At 39.2% G+C, this 22394-nt stretch overlaps 1 protein-coding gene across 3 annotated transcripts in view; it reads right to left on the bottom strand.

Moving 5' to 3' along the window:
* CDK8 (cyclin dependent kinase 8) overlaps nucleotides 1-22214 on the bottom strand; it is a 73447-nt gene extending 51233 nt beyond the window's left edge. For all 3 annotated transcript variants that reach the window (XM_017818621.1, XM_017818622.1, XM_017818623.1), the window contains exon 1: nucleotides 22038-22214. In XM_017818621.1, the coding sequence (XP_017674110.1) occupies nucleotides 22038-22165 (128 nt within the window). In that variant the 5' untranslated portion in view covers nucleotides 22166-22214. The remainder of the gene's footprint in view (nucleotides 1-22037) is intronic.
* Nucleotides 22215-22394: the final 180 nt, after the last annotated feature.

Raw genomic sequence — 22394 nt, 5'->3', positions numbered from 1 at the left:
AGAGCCAATGCTGAGCACAAACACATATGTGGCCAAAACAAGGTGTTATACAATCTCTTAGTTCTCACGTTAAGAGGAAAACAACTTGTATGAAGCCCAAAAGCAAGAAGCCATTATGGTATTAAGCACATAATTGAACTGCGCAACTCATGATGACAGAATATTATAGGGATCAAAAGCACAAACAGATATAAGATTAAATTACACAAATTTGCAGCTACTACTCCATGAGCAGCTACTGAACATAATCCCAATCTGCACAGAGATTTCCTATACTGCTCACAGAAAAAGACAGGAAAATTTTCTCAGCTAAAAATTGTTTTACCCTGTGCCTTAAGATACCAAAGGCTTGCAGCTGTTACTAGACAAGTGTGAAGCAAAATGGATTGGACTAGAAGTTATATTCATTGCTCTATGTGCTCATCTACTTAGTTTTGAGGTGTTTGGAGAGATCTCTTTTTCATGAGCAGTGCTACCATACAGCTGCTACTGTTACACACATTATCACTGACTGACTAGGGAGCAAAACTGGTCAGACTAAAGGTTATTCTCATTGTCCTATTGCTTATCTGCTTAGATTTCAAGGTATTTGAAGGAGAACTCAGTATAATAAGAAGTACTACAACGTAACTGGTGATATTACAAGCATTTCTGATAGCACTGTCTACAACGAAGCCTGACATACGTTTAAGACAGTACAACTATTTTTAATTGGTCAAATTTTTAACAAATTAAATATGGACTAAAATTTTCCATATCAGATGGCAGACCCTCTCTGGAAATTTTTAGAAAAAATACCTCAGCTGTTTCCTAGAAAAAAACTGGAAAAAGACACTTTCAGCTGTGTTTGTTAACTCTCACAATCAGTGCTTTAATGCTGAAATATGACATGGTGGCTTAAAAACATAGCATTTGGTCTTCTCAAAGCAATGGATGAGTATGAAGTCTCTGAAAATTATTTTTCTCACATTAAAAGCCAGTTAAAGAGCTGAGATCCAGAGCTCCACTGCCCAACTTTGCTTTGCCCTTACAGTGACCCAGGGCTGTGGGGAATGAACTGCTTGCTCCTTTCCTCTGCCCAGGTTCTGCATGTGGAAACCCAAAACAAGTGGCCTCTGCCCTGTCCTCCATCTATCCAAGTAGTCTAGAGGAAATATAAGCACGGTGAAAAGAAGGAAAATAAATTACAGTTTAGGGATAAAGTCCATTTTTAGCCCCACAGTACTCTCTCCTCCAAAATGTGAACAAAACAACCAAAGGCTTCCAAGACTTAAATTCCCTGAATTGTTCTGGCACAGTTGAGATACAAAGTAATAAACCAATTTCCAAACCTCTCTAAAATGTGTTCTACTCGGAGGCTGCTAACACACCACGGTTACCCATTACACCACTAGTACCAGCTTCTCTATTTACAAAAGCAGGAAAATCCTACTTCTACCTTTGAGTCAAGTGAGATTTTCTTTATAAAAACCCAATGTAATTCTTTGTGAGCCAAGGGAACTGGGAAAGTGGCTTTTAAAGGGAGTGATAAGCATTTACCAAAGTGTTAGGAAGGCAAAAGAAAGGTCAAACACGATGACTGAGTTCCTTTTACAAAACTCAAAAATATTTTACCAAGTCTGTTTAGAATCATAACAGCAGCCCAAATGGCTTCCCCAAGATTTTGGATAAGAGTAATTTCCTCCTCTGAAGATAAAGAGAGATGTTTGAAGATAAAGAGATGTTCGATGAAAAAAAAACAAAACAAAAACCAGAAAAAATTAAGCAATAAGGGGAAAAAAGGGGGGAACAAAAGCCCTGTTTATAAACAACTTCCACAGCTAACTGTAACACTGTAGCAGCTCGCATTTTAAGGGCCCCGCACCATAAAAGAGTAGGTGTTGCTCTTACAGCTTGAATAAAAAAATTGCCATCTTTAACAGAATTAAGTTTTTATTATAACGTTGCTTCGAAACATTTTTTTTTTCAAGTTCTACTAAATTTCGAAGTACGAGAGCACCATAAGAAACATTCAGTCTCCGAAAAAATAAAAATCAAAAGGAACGGGAAGAGACACCTGCTGAATGTGAGCATGTTGCAAAGCTTTAGTATTAAAAAGTCTGGTATTTCAAAGCCTAATTTAGAAGGATACTTTAAGCACAAATATGTTCAGCAAGTGTGAGAAAATATCCCACAGATGGAAAAAAAGGAGACCTATGACATAAAAGGCATATTAAAAGAATTCTGTTATTTCATCTCACATATCATAAATTTTGTATAAATGTATTGACACAATACTACAAAATATCCTTCATTTGCATCATTAGAACAGTTTAAAATTCGATTCAGTAATAAATATAGCAGAATAAAGTACCAAAGCCTTAAAATCAGTGATAATCATTCTAAATTTACATTACGGTTAAAAATCTCAAATTCAAAATTAACTGGTCAATGTAGGAATAGTTTTGCCCTCATAAAGAAGGAAATGTAAAACTTCACTGCAATTAAACATTTGAGGGAAACAAGCTCTACAGTTTTCAACTACCACAGGGAACTGCAGCATCTCTTCTATGGAAAACTCTAAGCAATCTTTTAATTGTTTTTATCTCTTAATCCCTAAAGAATAAGAAACCTGATAATGAAAAGATAAGCCTACCAATAAAATATGTGGGGGATTTTTAAATTTCTCTATGTTAAAATACAGAAACCAAACACAACGGCAAGTTATAACATTTCGGAGACTTGGCATTTTCACTTTGTGGCATCATTCCCTGCCTCTTCCCCCACGTCACAGCAGTGGTATTTTTTTGTTTTCTTTTTCAATAAATGAAAACCACCCTAGACATACAAGACAGGAAGTGAAGTCTACAGGAAGCAGTAATTCAGTTCTTGGGAAGCATATGAATACACAAATGCAGTTTTTGAAGAGAAAAGGTTTTGTAAATTTATACTGAATGCCAATATTATAATCACAGCAAACATTTAAACACCCATCAAAACAATACATAATTTTCTAGAAAGCACAGCAAGATGACAGCAAACTGGTACCCATTCAAATGATGACTTGCAAGAATAGAATTATCTGTTTTCTCTTCCGATACCACATTCATGGCACCAAATAATCTTGCCAGAATAAAATATTTATACCAGGAATTCTATTGCATTTTGTACCTACTACCAACCCAGAAAATAAGTGTGTTGGAGAATCAAGTGACAAAGGACAGAAGAGAGGCTGAGGTTTTCAATGATTCCTTGGCACTGGTTTTCACGTCACATTACACTTTCACAACTACACATTCCCAAGGCTAGTGGCGCAGTCCTGGTGAAAGGAAGTAGAGGAAAACCAAATTAGGGACATCAACAAATTGGACAGACACAAGACCAGGGGGGCTGCATTCAAGGGTGCTTAACGGAGCTGGCAAATGTCACTGCAAAGCCACTCTGTCATCTGCAAAAGGTCATGGTGCTCAATGGCACATTCCTGAAGATTAGAAAAGGGCAAATATCAGGACCCTCTGAGGAAGGAAAAAAGGTTCAGTGATATTATAGGCCAATCAGCCTAACCTCAGTCCATGGAAAGGTTATGCAGCAAATCCTCCTGGGAAGCTATTTTCAGGCCCATGAAGGAAAATAAATGAGTGGGAACAGCTGGCAAGGATTTTCCAGGGTAAGTTGTGTCTGGTCAACCTGAGTGTCCCATACAGCGAGAGGACTAGCTCTATGGACAGTGAAAAAGCACTGGATGTTACCTCCACCTTAGCAAAGCTTGTGACATGATCTCATCTTACACTCGGCCAAATTAGAGAGCCTAGACAGCATGTGGCTGTGTAGGGTTGAGCTGCTGGGCTTAAACCTCAACAAGCACATCCAAGATATACTGCCTTTATAACTAAATAATACAGTAAGTATTAAATTTACTAGGCTTTATTGACACAATCCAACCGGCTGAGACCGAAAAAAAGCTTCAAACTGTAAAAACATTTAAATGCATGAAACCCAGCAGTTATCATTGCATACATTTCAATGTACAAAGCTGAACAGGTATAACTACAGAATAACATGTAACAGTTCTGTGAGGATAGAGGGTAACAGTCAAATAGCAAAAATTATGTGCATCACCAAAAAATAAATCATACAGGAAAACAGCTTGGTACAAAGGCTGAGAAATTGCATTATAAGCACCTGACTTCCCAGAAAGCACATTTAGGTCAAAACTTTTGTCAAACTAATTAGCACACACAGTAGGTCTCATCACTGATCCTGTACCTCCAGGTAAAACAAAGACCAAAACCTTACAAATCATTCTCTCAAAAAAATCTGAGCTAACAGTGATGAAATGATAACCACTTCCACTGTTTGTAATTTCCTTTTTTCAAAACCTGCTGGGTTTCATATATTTAAATGTGTTGAAATTGTGTTGATAAAAAGAACTGAAAACTACCAATGAAGTTTTGCACAATGGTTTGCTTTGGTTTGCTGGTGAAAGAACCCCATCTTCATCCACACACACACTCCTGTCCTTTGCGCTAGAACTCAGGCACTCATTTTCCAGTGGAGATGAGCTTATTCAGGGAGTGGAAACACATATTTCCAAATTTTTCTTTGGTAGACTTTCTGCCCCATTAGTAAGCTGAAGTGGCCTTCTGACTGCTCAGGTGAGCACTGGAGTTATCTAAAGGTATAAAGCAGACCTAGCAAAGTACAGCAGTTTCTGTTCACATTTAAGCTGAAGTTCGGTTATCTTCTAACCACTACTTTCTTTCCACGTCAGCTTGATGCAATACACTCACCTATGCCAGAAAGCTGCAGCTAAGTGCGACACCCCTTGCAGAAGTAATTCTGGAAACTGGAAAAACTCACTACAGCTAAAGCAGTAAACTTTTTCAAAATACGGACACAATATAAACTAGAATTATGTTCTTTCCTTATAGCTGTTTGAGGGAGGACTTGAAAGTTATTTTAGCTTTACTGATGCTCTAAGCATACAACATAAAATTTGATTATTCTAAAGACACTTAATTTTCCAAGGGCCACTTGGGGGTTTTGTTTTGTGACCACATTTCAGCTAAAATAAATTGGATTAAACAAAACCAGAAGACAAATATGAGCTCAAATTACTGTTTCTTTATCTAACTGCACTTAGAAACATTTTGAAAAATGTGGTAGTCCTATAACATGCATTAAGCCAACAGAAAATAGGTTAACATTATCTTCTCTATTATAAACTGTGCACCACACAACCAAAGCATGACTATTTTTAAAAGTTCAGATTTATTCAAGCCCAGAGTATTTAAATGTATTTACAACCAGATTAAAGTTTATCCCATCATAAATTCCAGCTTGTTCCTTTCAAGAAAAAAATCTGCCAAAAATCAGATAAAATCACAGATTCTGTCATGAAAGCCTCTTATGTATTAATATATGAGAAAGGATCATGAATAATACAATCCACTCAGAAAATCTGAGAGTCTGAACTACTTTGTCAAGCATTTCAGCTAAAAACAGTAGTTTACAACTGTTCTTCTCTCCTCTACAAAGTTACCTGCAAAGAGGTGATGAGAATAAAGGAATACCTCTTTCCTGGAAGAGGTGTGCAGAGAAGAGAACGAAGTGCAGCTGGTACGAGTTAATCTGCACATGAGGGTAAATTCAGTTCATAAAATAGTGCGACTTCTTATATATTTGCACTTGCCACTAAGAGCAGCATCTCCCACCAGCCAGCATCAGTATGTGCTTTAGTGTCACATACAACAGTGCTCACTCCCAAAGGGGAGATTCAGATTGCTTCCATATTTCTGCAGTAACAAATGCTATTTACTTCTCCAACTTCAAAGATGAGATTCATGAAGTAAGAATAAAAAATGCTTGGAAGCATGTTAAAAATAATAGTAATCGACTGTCTAGAATCAGCTAGAGCTGGATGGAGCCTCCAAATAATACAGCATCCCTGCTAAACTTGCATGTTGCAGAAACTTCATATTTAATTTTAATTACCCCATTGATCTCTTCTTTCCCTCATTTTCTTCCAGAGAAGTAACAAAACTATATTACCATCTTAATGCTAGGCAGCAAATATCTTCCACTTTTGTCAATAAATTCTACCTGAATTAAAATTTAACTCTAAGAAGGTCTAATAGAAAGAGCTATATGTAAATACTAAACAACTCAGCAGAAGAAAAAATTTAAAGATTTATCTCTAAGGCAATATTTAAATAAATTTGCACGGTTGAGGTTGGGGCTTTTTCCCTTTTCAAGACAGGTACACAATGCACAGAAAAAGGAGAGAGGCAAAAGACAGCATATTAGGAAGCAGGGAAAAAAAGCTAGTTTGTGCCCTTGCTTATTGCTATAAGCCTCCCTCCCCAACCCCCCCATATAGCTTATCCTGAAAGAAAAGTAATGCTTCAGAATGACAAAGTCTTGTGAACAGTTTAATATGCAATTTTTATAAACTGTGTGCTTTAAGAAAAAGAAAAAACTTTTTTAAATTATTAAAGTGCATAAGGTACACAGTTTGTGGATGAAGCCTATTTTATGGACTTGGATGTAATTTTACAAGATGTCATGTGAAAATAAAAACCCATATTACTCACCAAAACACTAACACAAAGAAATTCTTGCAGGGGGAAAATGCACTAACAGAACCGAATTTATTAAGGGTCTAGCTAAGGCATCCATACTTTTTCCATTCCCAAAATACTTAAAAGACATGGCAAGACTGCTGGGCCAGAACAGCATCATTATTCTTATCAGATAGCAAGGCTTCTGCTGAGAATATTTTCTACTTCAAAATAAATCCTTCAATAATCAGAGCTTTCAATGGGTAAAGAAAAGGTAATTTCCACAGCTGGAGGAAAAACCATCAACAGCAAGCTAATAAACACTAGGGCTTCTGAGAGAGCTGATGTGGTGAATGTCAATTACTGATTCACTTTTTTCCTTTTGTTCTTAGATTTTTTTTAAATTAACACTTTTCACCACAACAGGTAGTTTGGCAAGAAGTTCAAAGTAACCAAGTAAATTCAGCGATGCACAGTACATGTGGTTCTTCTGATCTAAGAATTTGCTGCTGTCAAAAGAAGGCTTTTTTTTGACATCTCTGGCCTGCTGCTGCAGAAAAATCCTCTCCCTTATGCCAGCTCTGATCTGTGCCACACTCTATGATATGATTCACCTCCTGCACTGTCGAAAAAGTCATCCACTTCTAAAAAAGAAGTTAACTAAGTTGATTAACGTGAGTTAACTAATTCTGTCAGTTTACACCAGGGCAAAGAGTATCAAAACCAGCACTAATAAACTATGCAGTAAGAGCAAAAGGCAACAAAGGAATGAGTAGAAGAGAGCGACAGAGATGGAGCAGAAAAAGCAAGATGCCACTCGCTTCACCCCCTGCTTTGATGGTGGTGAAACCACAAGGAGTTCAACTGCCTATAATTCAAAAAAATTGAAAAACATACCAAGCCAATCTCGACCCTAGCCCTGCAAATAACTCTGGCACAAAAGTTCCACAGATAAGAGAATCCCTGGGATTTGATTACTTTTTCCTCCTTTCTCCCACAATACTGTAATTTGACAGCCAGCCTAAAACTTAAGTTTTAAACCATGCAATTATGAAGATCATGCCCATAAGACTAGTTGACAGGCAGCAAACCCATACTCCAGACTCAAAGCTCCATGCTGCTTTATTAAAGGTCGTGGCAGTTTTAGCAGTACTTTTATAGGAAACAAAACAAGAGGTGCCAATGCAAATTGTCTCTAAAGGAAAAGATTGCTGTATTTATTTCATCTGCACTTTCCTCCTGTTCTCAGATTGTTCTTAAGTCATCTCAGTATTTCTACCACTTCAGAAACCAGAAGTTGCATAAAGAGGGCACAGCCTTTCAAACCATCTGTTTTGAAAAGGAAACAACAAACTGGGCTAAAGCACTGAGCTAAACTGAAGAAAATCATAATTTCATTAGTTAACTTCTATTTTTGGTCCATTTTTCTCCAGTAGTCAAATCTGTGAGATTATTTGGTTTACATGGAAGAAGTTACATATTTTTTGCTTTAAAAAACTTCTGTGATGAGAAGCTTTTTAAGTCACAACTTTGCCTAGGAGCTACAGGTTCATATATTATATTTTTTTATTTAATAGCCCTTAATGGATTTTTCTATCTTCTCAATGACACTCGTGATTTTAGAGGCTTTCCCTGTCCCTCGCTCTTACAAAGAAGAGTCCCTCTCTAAGGGAATAACTGAAGTTTTCATACAGACACCACTCAACACTTCTTAGTATTGTTGTTGGTCCTCCTTAGGTCTATTATACTCTGCCTGGGATGAAGGGATTAAAAGTGCCTACAATACTGAAAATAAGATTTACAGCAACAGTGACATTGTGGTTTGTGCTCCGCTCCATTGCTAGTAAGTCCTGTGATTCTCTCAGCTTTTTAGCAATTACATGTACTGAACTGGCACTTTCACAAAACTGTCATTATGAACTCCACAATCTTTTTCTTAAAAAGTAATAAAAAACTAAGAGACCACAGTCGTATGCATATAAAGAAAGGACCATTTTCCCAAATCCCTCCTCAAGGGGTATGACATGTTATTGGAGGAAGACTTTGTGATCAATATCATGAGGACCAAGCCTTCATGATCATTCCTAGCCTTCACTATCCCAAGTAACACTCACTCATCAGCAAAGCTGCTTCCCAACTATTTATGACAAGTGATTTCCAAACAAAACTTCTGAGCAGCATAGATTCCTGAGAGATACCACTAATGACCTCTCACCATTAATTCACATCTCTGGCTTCTCCATCCAGAGGAGGACTGCCTCTAAGTTCAGCTTAAGTCTTTGGTAGCTGACTTAACAGAATGTCTTTTGGAAATCTAGCTAGACTACATCAACTGCATTGCCCTAACCTCCACTGATGGATATTAATAGACTTATAAAGTGCTGAATGTGTTTTTTAAGGCTGTTGTCTCTTCATCTCAGCACTTTTCATGTGTCCACTATCTCTGCTCTTGGTTCACCTTACCAGTTAGTAGTTTTCACTCTTCCAAAAAGTCCTTTTAAAAGCTGATCTCACCACTGCCCCTTTCCAGTCTTTCCTAACTGGGTCAATTTAAAGCACACGGTTATCCTTTCTGGTTAGAAGTTTGCTCCTTCAGATGTGCAAACACATCTCACCTTGACAACTGACTGCTCTTCAGTTTATTCAAACAGGCCTTTTCCCAAACCCTGCAGTTTGAGTCAGATCCGCCAATGAATGCCTTCACCTCCAGTCTTTTAAGTTCTTTCACAATGCATGGACAAAGTAACAGCTTTTCTCTTGCTGTCCTTTCATCTTCTGTAAACACTCCTTTTATCGCTCAGTGGTGCCTTTATTCTACAGATAGCACTGCAGGACTGACGTATCAGAAAAGATGGAGGGAAAAAAAATATTAATTTCATGCTATTCTCAAGTACTGTCTCAAGGTGGAGGGAGCTTCCGCATGTTTTTGAGGGCTGGGGTAGAAGGGGGTTGCCAAGGAGGCTCTCATATTACAGTTTTACACTCAGCCTACAATCACTTACCTTCTATTTCTTTATTCATCATTCATATTCATTTTTCAGAGAACATATCCTCACTCCCAGGGGCTTCCTTTATTTTAAGATTTCAGCATGTCAGATTTTTTTAATTGATGTGTTTACAGTGCATACTCACTCACTCTCACTCACTAAGAGCCCAGCAAAGCTTCAGAAGTGATTCCCAGGCTGTTTGCAACATTTCACCTTCTTGGCTCTTTTTCAGCTTTAAGAGACCACCTCCTCCTATCATCACCTCCCTTATTTTCTAACCAAAGTGGTACTTCAAGCAAATTTTTTAACCTTGTATAGATTCAGGATCCTTCAGCAGCAAAGAACAAACCATGTTTGTCACCCACAGTCCTCAGTAATACCCTTTTGAATCTGCTCTTTCATCCTGCTGTAAGCCAAGTCCCAAGTCGATTCTCCCTCTGTGCGTGCCTTGACTAGCTGTTTCACTAACTACTCACTACCACAAAGTTTTGTCTTGGCATCCCTCCCTGACAGAAAGCACCCACCTAAATGAAATGAGGCTAACGAGTTGTTCATTGATGTATTTTCTGCTTTGTAGCCTTGCTGATCTGCTGATCCGACACAGCACAGGCAAACTAATCAGGCAGTCTTAATGATATTTCCTCCTTACATTTTACACACAGAGCTTTCCATGTTGCAATAGTTAGTCTTTTTTTTGAGTCTTTTGGTATTTGACACTCATCTGGCAGAGTCACATAAGCTTCCAGTTGAGCTTTTATAAAATCGAACCAACATAACAGTGAATGGCACTGTTAGCACATTTACTTGTGAAGGGTTGTTTTGTTCAACCCTGCTTAAACAGGATTGAAGTTCACCCAAAAGGAAATGAGAGATTTTGAACGCCAAGCTGTTCAAGTCCAAAAAGTTAGATAAGATTCAAATTACACTCAGGGACAAATTTGCTGCCTTGCTGTCTTGAAGTTCACCTAGGTAAAGCTTGCCCCAGTAGCTTTTGTTGAGCTCCATATCTTGGCACAGTAGTTCCGTGAGAACAGCAGAGCTGATGAAACCTGACTTTCCAAGGCTTCATTGTGGGATTATCCATTATCTGAATGCAAGCTGTAATTGGAAGTACACCTGCAGCTAAGGCTCCCAGCTCACAGGGTAAGGCTATGCCTCTCACAGAAAACACATCATGGCCAGAAACACAAAGTGGAATCAAGGGATTGCTGCAACTCAGATCCTTTTGTATTCCAGGTTCTCAGCTGCATGTATTATTCACACAGATAGTAATAAATTGAGTCTTCTTTTTTAGAGCAACTCTCAAGTGTCCTTTATTCAAATGTCAACATCTTGTATGCAAGGTGTTACAAGCACACATCAGAGAGCTTTCCCAGAAAAACAGGCAGATTGTTTCAGTGACCTTTAGTTGTGTTCTTCCCTGTTCGAAAAACATGTGAATCTTTTCAAGGATAATTTTAATTTTGGATGTTTAGGCTATCATCTGTAGTTGAGAAAAATCACTATGTTCTCTTGAACATTTTGTCCTTTAAAAAGAAGTATCTGGAGCTTTAATTCTGACTTATAGTTCTTTTCCTGCAAATTCTGAACTGACTGCACAATATGCTTTGCCATACTACCACTCAACACTCAAGGTAGTTAAGACGCAGTTGAATAAAAACTGTTGCCTCAATAGTAGTATCTTTCTGCTTGAACATTACGTATAATTGCACAAGGACTCTTTGGCATCCCAATATTCCTATGCTTAAGTCAGTCTTTTATTAGGACATGCAAAAAAACATGCAACAGGGCAACATCAGTAGAATTCCATAAAAAAAAAAAAGGCAGAATATTAAATTATCTATCCAGTACCTTTCCTATATAAGCTACTAAGGCCTTCATATACTTCTGTGCAAATCCAACACCTTTATTCGTAAAATCATTGGGTTGGAAAAGACATTCTGAATTCAAACAGCTATTTCTCAAAGGGGAAACCTACAATACACAAAAGTTAGCAACTTATTCACAAGTAGGCTCATACCTAACAGAAAATTGTAACTATGAATAAAGCTATGCTGTAATCCCAAATGTGCTATTATGGGGCTTGACAAGGTCTCAGAAACCATTTGTTGAGCCTTGGAGGAGACAAGAGAGAACAGCAGGCTATTCGGCCAGAACACAAAACCCTCCTGAATGGTTATCAGCCCACACGTAGCAGTAACACACAGCATTACACACAGCATTACGTGCCAAGATCCCGAAGAAAAGATGGGGGACATCGGGGGGAGAGGTACACAAGAGTTAAAGCACCGGTGGGATGAAGCCTGAAACTGAAACTTTATTCCCATTCGTTCACACAAGACAGGCTTCTGTACTCCAGACTCAAGACTACTTTACAGGAAAAGGTTACCACAAAGAAAGCAAGCCTTTTATTAGCAGCAAAGTTAAGTATCTTGATGCTCCTGCCTCGGCTTCATTACTTTACTTTGCCACAATTTAGCTGTATTGAACCTTAAAGAACATTTCCAAGACTTAAAACAACAGACGAGGATGAACTGCTATCATCATCTACCTAAAGTCACAATACAGAACTCTTAAGTATTTTATAATATTACAAACCTACTGGCTTTGTTAATATTTTAAACAAGCATAAAAAAGTGAGCTAGTTACATAGTGATTAAACAATCTTCACATTCTTACTCAGTTTCAAAATGAGAATTCTGAATACATCCCTTTAGCATGGGCCTTTTTGTCATATTTCAAATGTTTAAGATCTGGAAGTTCCTCTTTCCCCAACACATACCCAGAAAGCAAAACATTTTAACCTCAAATCATTTGAGCTGAAGAAATCTAAGATTCTTCACAGCAGCAGACTGGCAAAAGACATGCAGATTATTACTTCCGTACAACACATTACTTACCTCATCCTAGGAAACAGCCCTAGCTGCAAGCATACTTTCAATTTGAATTTGCATTTAGACAGTGGATAATTCCACAATAAAGCAAACACCCTTGGGGAGGAGAACAAATACATCAGGTTTCATAAATGTCATCACTCACGTTACTACTGTGCAAACTACAAAAAGATGCTATCAGAACTAGCTCGGTCTATGTAAATTTAAGACAGCAAGGCTGGAAGTCCATCATCAATTTTCCAGTATCTTAAAAGCAGCTAGTACCTTGGATCCCTTTATGGAGGGACTCTGTACAGACATAGAATTCTTTGGGTTTCAGAAATACAGATGTTATTAGTATGTAGAGCTATAAAATTAAGATTCCTTTTTTTTTCTTATGCTTAAGAGACTTCTGATGGTTTTGGAGAAATACTTAAAAGCTGTATTTTCCACAGAACCATTATCGCATGCAGAGACCACAAACAATTTTGCTTAAAATCAGCAAAAAGGCTAGGAAATACATCTGGATATTCATCCCTTGCAGGTTATTTTTTTAGAATCTGCAAAGGTCAGCAAAGGTCCTACAGAAGTATGAGAGGTGTTAGAGCCTCATCACACTCATCCCTGAAAGCAAGGGAGATGCCGCCCCTTGGGTTGTTGGGGTTTTTTTGGTTAAAAATCCCCCCCCAAAAAAACACATTATCAGATATGAGGAAACACTTTCTCAAAATCTGCTTTCAACCTGTTCACTAAAGAACTGCTACTGCATTGCAAATTACCTGCGCTGTGTGTATTTCCCCCTTCCTTGCTTATCTACCTCAACTTTTGTTCTGTAAATACTTTTCTTCAAATGCACAAAATTACAAAATTAGATCCTACTTTAATGCTACTATTTTTTTTCTGCTTTCAGACATAAGGGACTCCTTCCAGGTCAAGTCTAGAATTTTTTCCATAATTTCTACCTGGATTCTCAAAACTCAGTGCTGAAAACAAGAGCTGCAAGATCTGCCATCCTGGTCCAGGAGACTCCCAGGACTGACTCACCTCTCCCACCCTACTCATTCTCTAAGACAGACACCCAGTCCTACTCTACACCAACCACTGATTTCAGCTCCAGGAAAGTTTTAACTCTATCACTTTTCTTCCTGTCTCCAGCCTGTTTGTTAACACAAAGAGAAATGCACTGTCATAGTCTGGACCTAGTACAGCTGTACAAACAGGAGCTTTCCCATGAAGATACGATGCCCAAGCTCTGAGCTGCTGAATGCTGCAGAGCCTCACAGCCACCTCCACTGCTTCTCTCACCTTCCTGTGAAGGGCAGTTGAGTTCCAGGTTCATCTCCTCTTCCTTCACAATGTATTTTTTCAGTGCACCCAACAAATGCACATGTTCTGCACTGTTGTCCCAGAACCAGACAGTGCAGTACATGGTTTCCAGTACTCCACTAGGCATTCTGGTATCTATGGATAGCCACGTTTCCCTTTCACCTCCATCACTTCTACCGCATAATGTTACCCCCAAGTCCACTCTCTTGGGCATCGTCCATGACTGCATGCAACCTTCATGGCTATAGACAAGGAAATGGAACAGTCTCTCCCAAAGTCCCTCATGAATTTTTCAAGTTTGGGGACATAAACCAGATAAGAAAACCCCAAAGAAACTATTCTCCAAGATGAGATGAAGAAAGTAACACAATAGCTTCTAGCGTACTGCAGCAGTCTACCAAAAAACCCTCTTGCTTACCAAAAAAACACCCCAGTACACGTGTAAGAGCCCATTTTTAGCATGTAGAAAAGGAGAGACAATGAAATCAAAACAAACACAAGCATCAACTCTCCCCTACAACTGGCTTTCAGTTGGATGCTATGTATATACACATACACCATTTCAGAAGGGCAAACATTCCGCAGTCATTCATGTTTACCAGCCATTTCCAATTTATTCTTTTCATATTCAGTTACATACTAGCTAAATGTGTGCAAAAACTAGGATGGCATTAGGCTCCACAGTCCTGGGTAAACAGTTGGACTTTATGATCATAAAGATATTTTCCAACCTAAATGCCTCTAAGATAAATAGGGAGTTTTCTTACATATGTAGAAGTCTAAAGGGTAAAATTACTCTCTGGGAAACTTCAATTGTCTGTCTGCAACCAATGCCATTATTGCTTAAAAAATTTTAAGCATTTTTTAATATTCCCCAAGCAGAAGACACTACAAGATCATACAATTATTTATGACCCTCTCTTCACCCACCCCCAACCAGCAATACCCTGCATCAGTAGCACTGCAACAACTACCACACTTCTGCTTCCATGGCTTCCAAGGCAGTCATGGAAGGAAGCCAGAGAAGTTCACCTATCGCTCCTATTACAGACTCTTGTAGAAAAATTCAGATTAACATCACACTTCAAAATGAAAGGATTATCCTCTGCAATTAAGAACAAGAGGTAAGCTTGAAAGACTGTATGGCAAAAATACAGACATGGCAAAACATTTTATTCTAAGACAAAAAACCAGCACACCAGGCAAATAGTAAAGACTGAAGACAGTACTCTTTACTCTTAGTCAACACAAAACAAAGCAGATTCTATAAGGTGCACGAGGTGTCTCCTTTTAAGGCTGTAGCCCAGCACTTCTGCGAGCTGCCAGTTGTCAGGACTAGCACTCACCATCCTGCTTTCCACTTCTTACTAAACTAGTTTTATGTTTAAATCCAGATAAAAGAAAGTGAAAGGCAACTAACTACACCCTTCTGGAAATGCAGTTGCACCTAACAGTATTAACCACAGCAGAGATGGGAAGACAATCCACACCAGCAGCCTGTGCACTGCCTCGTGTCCTCATCTAACTACAGCATCTCAGTCCTTAATGACAATAATAAGGATCCATAGCAGAAAGAAAGAATTCTGTTCCAAAGAAAGCTGATAGGTGAACAAGGTGAATTAAAAAAACAAAACCCCCAGTACTTTGCTTAGAAGGTCCTGCTACCCAGATCTTGGCAGCAATTAATGTCCTGCTTTTCACTGTCATGTTACTTGGCTAATACAAATTATTCTGTCAAAAGATGGAAGCATCTCAGTATTAACTGGCCATTCAGAATGATCTGCTTCTATTGGTATTTCAGGCACACCAAGGAATGGCTTTTAAGCAGTAAAGTTGAATAAAGAGTCAGATTTTTACGACCACTTTGATATAGTGGCAAAACAACCACCTTTCAAAGCCAAAATGGACACATCTGGGCTGTAACTTGAAAGTCTTGTGAAGTGCATATCACTATGTCAGCTGTTGTTGCATACAACCTTGCCATACACAAACCCAAGTCACTCCACTTTCATCACGTTTCCACCGTAGTTTTCACATTCCAGCAAGACTAAAAGTCTAGTCTTAAGAATAAAGAAATGTTTCAGTTTCTGCTACAGTAGTTAGCAAATTACAGCTCTTCAGATTCCAATGATAATAAAGGACATTGTTGTTTCATGGTCGAACAAAAAACTTCAGAAAGACTTTCAAAACAGAAAAATCAAAGAATACTCAAGATCTAGAGTGAATATATTACCTCACTGACAATTGGCTGAAAGCAGTGCTCTCTCGTGACATGCACCTTCTGTATAATCAGCACTCTCAAAAACTATGCCCTGTTCCCTCATGAGAAATCAAGTACAGCAGCACATGCCCCCATTATTTACATATATTATTGTAATTTATAAATCCAGAATAAAACTACATAGAGATCTTTGGTGTTTTTCTTTGTTGTTTTGCAACACTGCTCCCATGCCCTCCCGTTGGCACTTGTCATAGGCTTCAGGTAGAAATGAAACACTAACTCATCTTTGCTGCAGGGTATGCAAATAAATCAACACATCTGTGACAAGATAAGATCACACCAAATAAAGTCCAAGGGCCACTGAAGGACTCACTCATCCACATGACCTTAAAAACCTATAAAGCCTGGAGCCAACCAACCAGGTGAGAAGGGAAGGAAGCAGATGGAAGACAGCTAAAAGAGTGGTTTACCATAAGTATTTAAGAGCACAAGACTTCATGCAATACAGCATGCCTACCTCATTATGTAGATATAGTTTAATTGGGAACTTTCTAACTACTATGGTGAAGGATCCAAAAGAGACTCAGGGCATATATTCTAAGAAGATAATAGCACGTATTACATACATAAATAAAGTCTGTGGCATTTAGAAATTCCACACTATTGTTGACAGGAGTCAGAAGCCAAAGACTTGCATGCTGGCTCTGTGGCTCTCACCACCTGTCTGTAATCTCCACCAACTGCTTCAGGTCAAAACAGTTAAAATCAACACACAAATATTCAGCCAACAAAAACAAACAAACAAAAAACCAAAACAACTACAACCATAAAAGCATAAAAGTTACCATCTCATGTCTATTAAATTAAGAGAAGACAAGAGTTTTTGGAAGTTGATAGAAAAAACTAACAGCATGAACTTCATAATACAACTCCTGTAAAAGCTCGATACAGAACTAATCAAGAAGTTCCAAGTCCAGTCCTGCTGATTCCCTTCTCACCAAGAAAAATTTTGACTCATTACAACTACCTGTGGCACTCCCAAACTCAATGAAACTCTCATTAAAAATCAGTTTGATATAAACCTTGACAAAATAATATTATTTGATGTAACTCCATCAATACATACCCACAAACACAAGACAAACTGCAACTAATCTACTAACAACCTTATGAAGGGCCAGAAAGTGTTTTGAAGTGTTAAAACACACAAAACAAAAAGACATCAAAAACTTAAATAAACCAAAGTGGGTTTTTCTGCATGCATTGCAGAGCTTGGCTTGATCTCTAACTGAAGAGCTTAACTTCTACAGCAGAAGCACATTCAATGTGTTACAACAGTTAGACAGAAGTGACTGGTTCTGATAACATTTCAGAACAGACACTAAGCTCTTATCTTTTTCCTTTGACAACAGGTCACACAGTTTATCTACACTGCATTAAAATATTTCCTTATTATTTTCAAAAAAATTCCACGTCCCCACTCTTCAAATGCTGTGAAACAAGAATAGCAGAAGCTTCTTGTACATTAGCCAATCCATTCATTATTTTCTCTAACTTAAACACATTCTGCCTTCTATTTTTTCAAAGATGAATACTCCCCATCTCTTTTTTCTCAAAGTTTCTCCTTATACAAAAGTTTTTAAGACATAATCATCATTCTTGCAATATCCTTTTAACTAGTAAGTAGAAACTATGACATATTATATTAGAAAATAAGTAACCCAGTAATTTACTGGACATCTACTTTGCCACCATTCTGGTTTTTTTACAACTCATACAGACCCTCAAAGTTAAAAATAAAAAACAGGTAGATTAGATTTGATTGTTCCAAGCGTGCCAGTCCAGCACATAAATATATTTTCATAATGTCAATTACAATGCGTCAGTATGTTCAAATGAAAGAATCTGTTCCCCTCACCTATAGCAATGCTTTCAACACAGAACTGTAATAGCTGAAATATATAAAAAAAATCTCCAATTCCATTGGTGTTTGGGACCAAGATCACTTCTCACAGTTCTTGAGAGTTTGAGAGCGACTAGGAGAGCACTAGTTTGCTTACTGTTGGTTCCCCACCAGTCTCACAACTTAAGCGTCTTTCCCAGACTACGAAAAGCCTTCAATAGAGCACTAGAGGATGTTACAGTTCAATACTTTCAATTATATAATTTTTTTGCTGTCATAATTAAAAAGTGAGATGCTGCCTAACAGTGACATTCAAGAGTTTCTTATTCTCATCCAAACCACATCCGATAAACAGGAAAAATGAGTATTTGGAAACACTCCAAATTGCCACTGAAACAGACAGCCCTGCTCCACAGAATAGGCCTCTCTCTCAGATTTCTGTCACTGTATCATAAAAACTGAAGGGAGAGGAGAGCGAAGAAAGCAGTGCAAGATCAATCCCATTAAAACTGAGCACCACTGTGACATTAGCACACACTCAGCACGGTTCCAGTTCCAGGAGAGCATGTACCTGGTGTGCTGCCCAAGCTGGGCCACCAGGCTTGCACAAGCAGCCCCAAGTTTCCTGCCACCTCAGTCTGCCCATACCTGGCATTTGGCTTCTATTGAGCTTTAAAGGTGCTTTATCTAGTCAATAAAAAAAAATAAATAGATAAATAAAAATGTGTATGTTAGTCCACTAATCAAAAACTGCTGGCATGTTTTCCAAGTCCAGCATAACTCAAATAGGTAGGTATAATATCCGGGTTCAGCAATGGTCCTGAGGGAGCACCCAAATGGCATGCTAAGTAGCCTTTATGCAGGAAATAACTGACATTTTCTGGACAAAAAAAAAAAAAAAAAAAAAAAAAAACTATGCTACCACCATGAGAGACGAGCAACAGTTCCTTTATCTGAAGGCTGATGTTCAACACACCATGCCTGCAATTCCTTCTCAGTGTCTGCCTTTAGACTCGATTGTCTTCTTGTATACCTTTCTGCTATAAAATTAAAGCCCATGAATTCACAGAGTTTGTTCTAAGCAGGTTTTAGAGCCCACTGCAGGTACTGCACTGATGAAAAAGACAGCACCACTCATAAAAAGCCAGGAAGATGCAACCACATAGACCACAGACTTAAAATAAGAAGGATTAAAATAAAAACTTGAGAATACAATTTTCCTGCAGGCAATGCACCAAGTAGAGCTCAGTTGTGATGCCAGACACTCGGCTGATTCAGTGTTCAGCTGGGTCAAGTTTGGCAGCTAATATGTGAGGAACCCCCATGGAGCTCTACCTGGTGATTCTCAAGAAAGACCAGGTGAGACCCCAACCCTCACCTTATGCCAAAGGGCACTTCAAGGCTTTTCTGCTGGAGCAAGGCATGAAATCCAGGTTACACTGTCACTGGGTCATTAGAGCACATACTTTGCACTCATTAGAAGGATTCTCACTCCATCAAGATTCCTATAGGACCATCCTCCAAAACGTTTCTGTGTCGATCCAATGGCATACAATTAACTTCCTACAATTAGGACACACAGCTGCTATCTAGGTTTCAATTGCCATACTGCACCTCAGAGGCAGCTGTAAAAGCAATAAAATAAAAAAAAGAGGTGAAGACTGCAGTTGTACTACAGACACTGCTCCTAGTACTCTTGAATTGTATTTTTATCACAAAGGGCTTTAGAATACACATCTGCACAAACTGAATTCCTAAAATTTACTTCTTTTCTGTGTTCCTTCTATTCATTAGACATCCATAGTAAAAGATGTCATTTAAGGAAAAGCTGCATCAATATTGTTAACAAAATATTTGCAGTCCTGCAGCCTGCTCTTCAAAGTACTCTAAAAATTACACTGTGTATCAAAAGACTTGAAATATTTGTGCTATTTAAAGTAAGAATTAGAACCATGTAACAAAGTTGAAAGCACACTTGTAAGCTCAAGGGAAATATAAAAAAGAAGGTTTGAGCTGTATAGATACTAGAAACAATTAAAAATGGGTTATTGATTGATCACTACTTACCATTCGAGGAATACTACAACGAGAGAATATTTTTTCAATATTTGCATGTAACAACATGCAAACATTGAAATCTGTTTCAGATACTCTCTGCTGAAAGACATAACATCCATCTATATATTACCATAGCTTCAGGAAAACTGTTATTTCACATTTGCTTCATCAATTTAATTGATTCCCTTTAGTTAAAGGTATGTAAATGAAACCTTCAACTTCAATCCTAATTCCACCCTTATAATTTAAGATCACACATGTACAAGTATATCACAAGCTGCAAATGCATCTATGGATGTTTCTGTTTTACAAATTTTAGTGACTGTCCAAGGGCAATTACACAGCATACTTACAAGAAAAAGTTTTCAGAATCAGAAAGGCAAATGAGAAGTATCAGGGAAAGGGACTGGAAATGAGGCACTAAATGAACAATAAGGCAAAATAAAATGGAGACAATACATGCTGCTCACCTTTTTTTTTTCTTGCAACTTTATTCAAATACCATACCTTGATTTCCCCACTCACCAACAAGAGAGGATTTAAAATCATAGACATCCTGCGATAAAGCCACCTTTGAGTAACTACCCATTTTTAAAGCAAACAATTCCTTTTTTTTTCTGAAATTTCTCAAAATGGCACTACCACCAGCAACTCTAAACACCTTCTCCCAAACAACATGAAGCATACTGATAGTTTCACCAGAATTATGTTTGATTATGTGCTTCAGCAGTATTTCCTACACATAGCGGCAGTCCACCACACCGAACAGCCGGAAAGAGCCTGACACGAACATTAGAAATGTGGCCGTATCTTTCAGTACCTAAGTCTATTTTTCATATTACTGATCTCCTTATCAGCACAGAAACCAGGGCTAGCTGTACCAGCAAAATTAGTACCTGCATGTGAGGAGACTTGAGGCAATAGCTTATCACAGTCACAACTGGATTTTTCCTCTTACCCTCCCAGAATCAAAAGAATTTGGGCAAGTTGAAAACTTCTCCTATGAACAGTTTGAAGGATGCAAATATAAGAGGTGTACAAAAAAGTAGCTACCTGACTCATACCACTAAACAAAATTCATGCTGAAGTAACTGTGCTGCAATTAATATCAACCTGTTTAAGACACAGACAAGATAAGGTGCAATCAGTCACATTACAATCATTCTATAGGTAATGGCTAAAGCATTTCTTTCTAGAACTAAAGCTTATGTAAACACCACTGGATCATATTTTGGCCATGACTGACCACTGCCTACTTTAAAAGTATTTTTTTCATTTATGGAATGTAAAAATAAGACCCAGACTTTTAAAATACACCTTATTTCAATGACAGCATACAGAGCACCACTGCAATGAGACCGTAACAGAAAGAATGAACGTAATTTAAAATTTAGGAACCTTCTACAGGAACAACCCGTACTTCTCCTGTTTCTCCTACTCCCTACTTCCTATTGTTCCGCCGTTCAGCAAGTGATGCCATGTCACGGACGACGGAAACCTAAATGACAGTTTGCTAGGTCTTTCTTGAAAACGTTTATGCCAAGAAAAATAATTTACTCAGGTCTGCACCGAGAACTGGTCATGCACAAAGGATGATTTAAAGCATTCTAAAGCCTCCAAAAGCACGAGCAGACTTTGGCTTCCGAAGCTGCCAGCAAGAAGACCCAAAATGGTGACTACAAGTAATAAATCATAAAAACCAGCATTGTTTAAAGAAAAAGAAACAGCAAAACAAACAAAAAAAAACGTTCTATGGAGCCGGTAGTCAGGCTTAACAGTGTAAGCCGCCACTCATTTACTCACAATGAAAACCCATTAAGCGAAGGGTTTTCCTCGGCCACAAAATCTTTCTCCCCAAATCCACCCGTGCTGCAAGCAGACCCCGTCACCGCGCTGAGGGGCTGCAGGCGCCCGGAGCGACCCAGGGGAGCCAGGCACCGTCCGGCCGGGATAGCGCGGGGTTCCCGGGCAGGGATCGGACAGGGCCGGGGAAAGGGCGGCATAACCCGGGGGGCGGGGGGGCACACGGGGAGAGCACACAGGACGCGGCCCGGGGCGGGAGGGCACGGACGGGCCGGGGCCCGGGGGTGTGGGGAGCCGCGCTCCTCGCCCCCTCTCCCACTTACTCACCCGTCCTTGCGCTTGGCTTTGTAGACGTGCCCGTAGGTGCCCCTGCCCACCTTGCAGCCCTCGTACTCGAACAGGTCCTCCACCCGCTCGCGCTCCCCGGTCAGCTTCACCTTGAAATCATAGTCCATCTTGGGCGCCCGCCGTGACCCGCCGCCGCCACCCCCGGCAGCCGCGCCCCGCCCCGCCGCGCACACCGGGCGGCGGCAGCAGCAGCAGGAGAAGGAGGAGGAGGCCCCCGCGTCGCCCCGCGGAACATTCAGCGGCGGGGCTGCTCCCTTCGCTCCGCGCCCCGAGCCCTGGCGCTCCTTCCCTCCTTCCCCCGCCTGCCCCGCTCCGCGGCTCCGCCGGTGCCGCTGC

This window comes from Lepidothrix coronata, unplaced genomic scaffold (genome assembly GCF_001604755.1).
Source record: "Lepidothrix coronata isolate B3197 unplaced genomic scaffold, Lepidothrix_coronata-1.0 Scaffold69, whole genome shotgun sequence".
Classification (NCBI taxonomy): domain Eukaryota; kingdom Metazoa; phylum Chordata; class Aves; order Passeriformes; family Pipridae; genus Lepidothrix; species Lepidothrix coronata.
The sequence above is the reverse complement of the archived record's forward strand: the minus strand, read 5'-3'. Positions and strand labels throughout refer to the sequence as shown.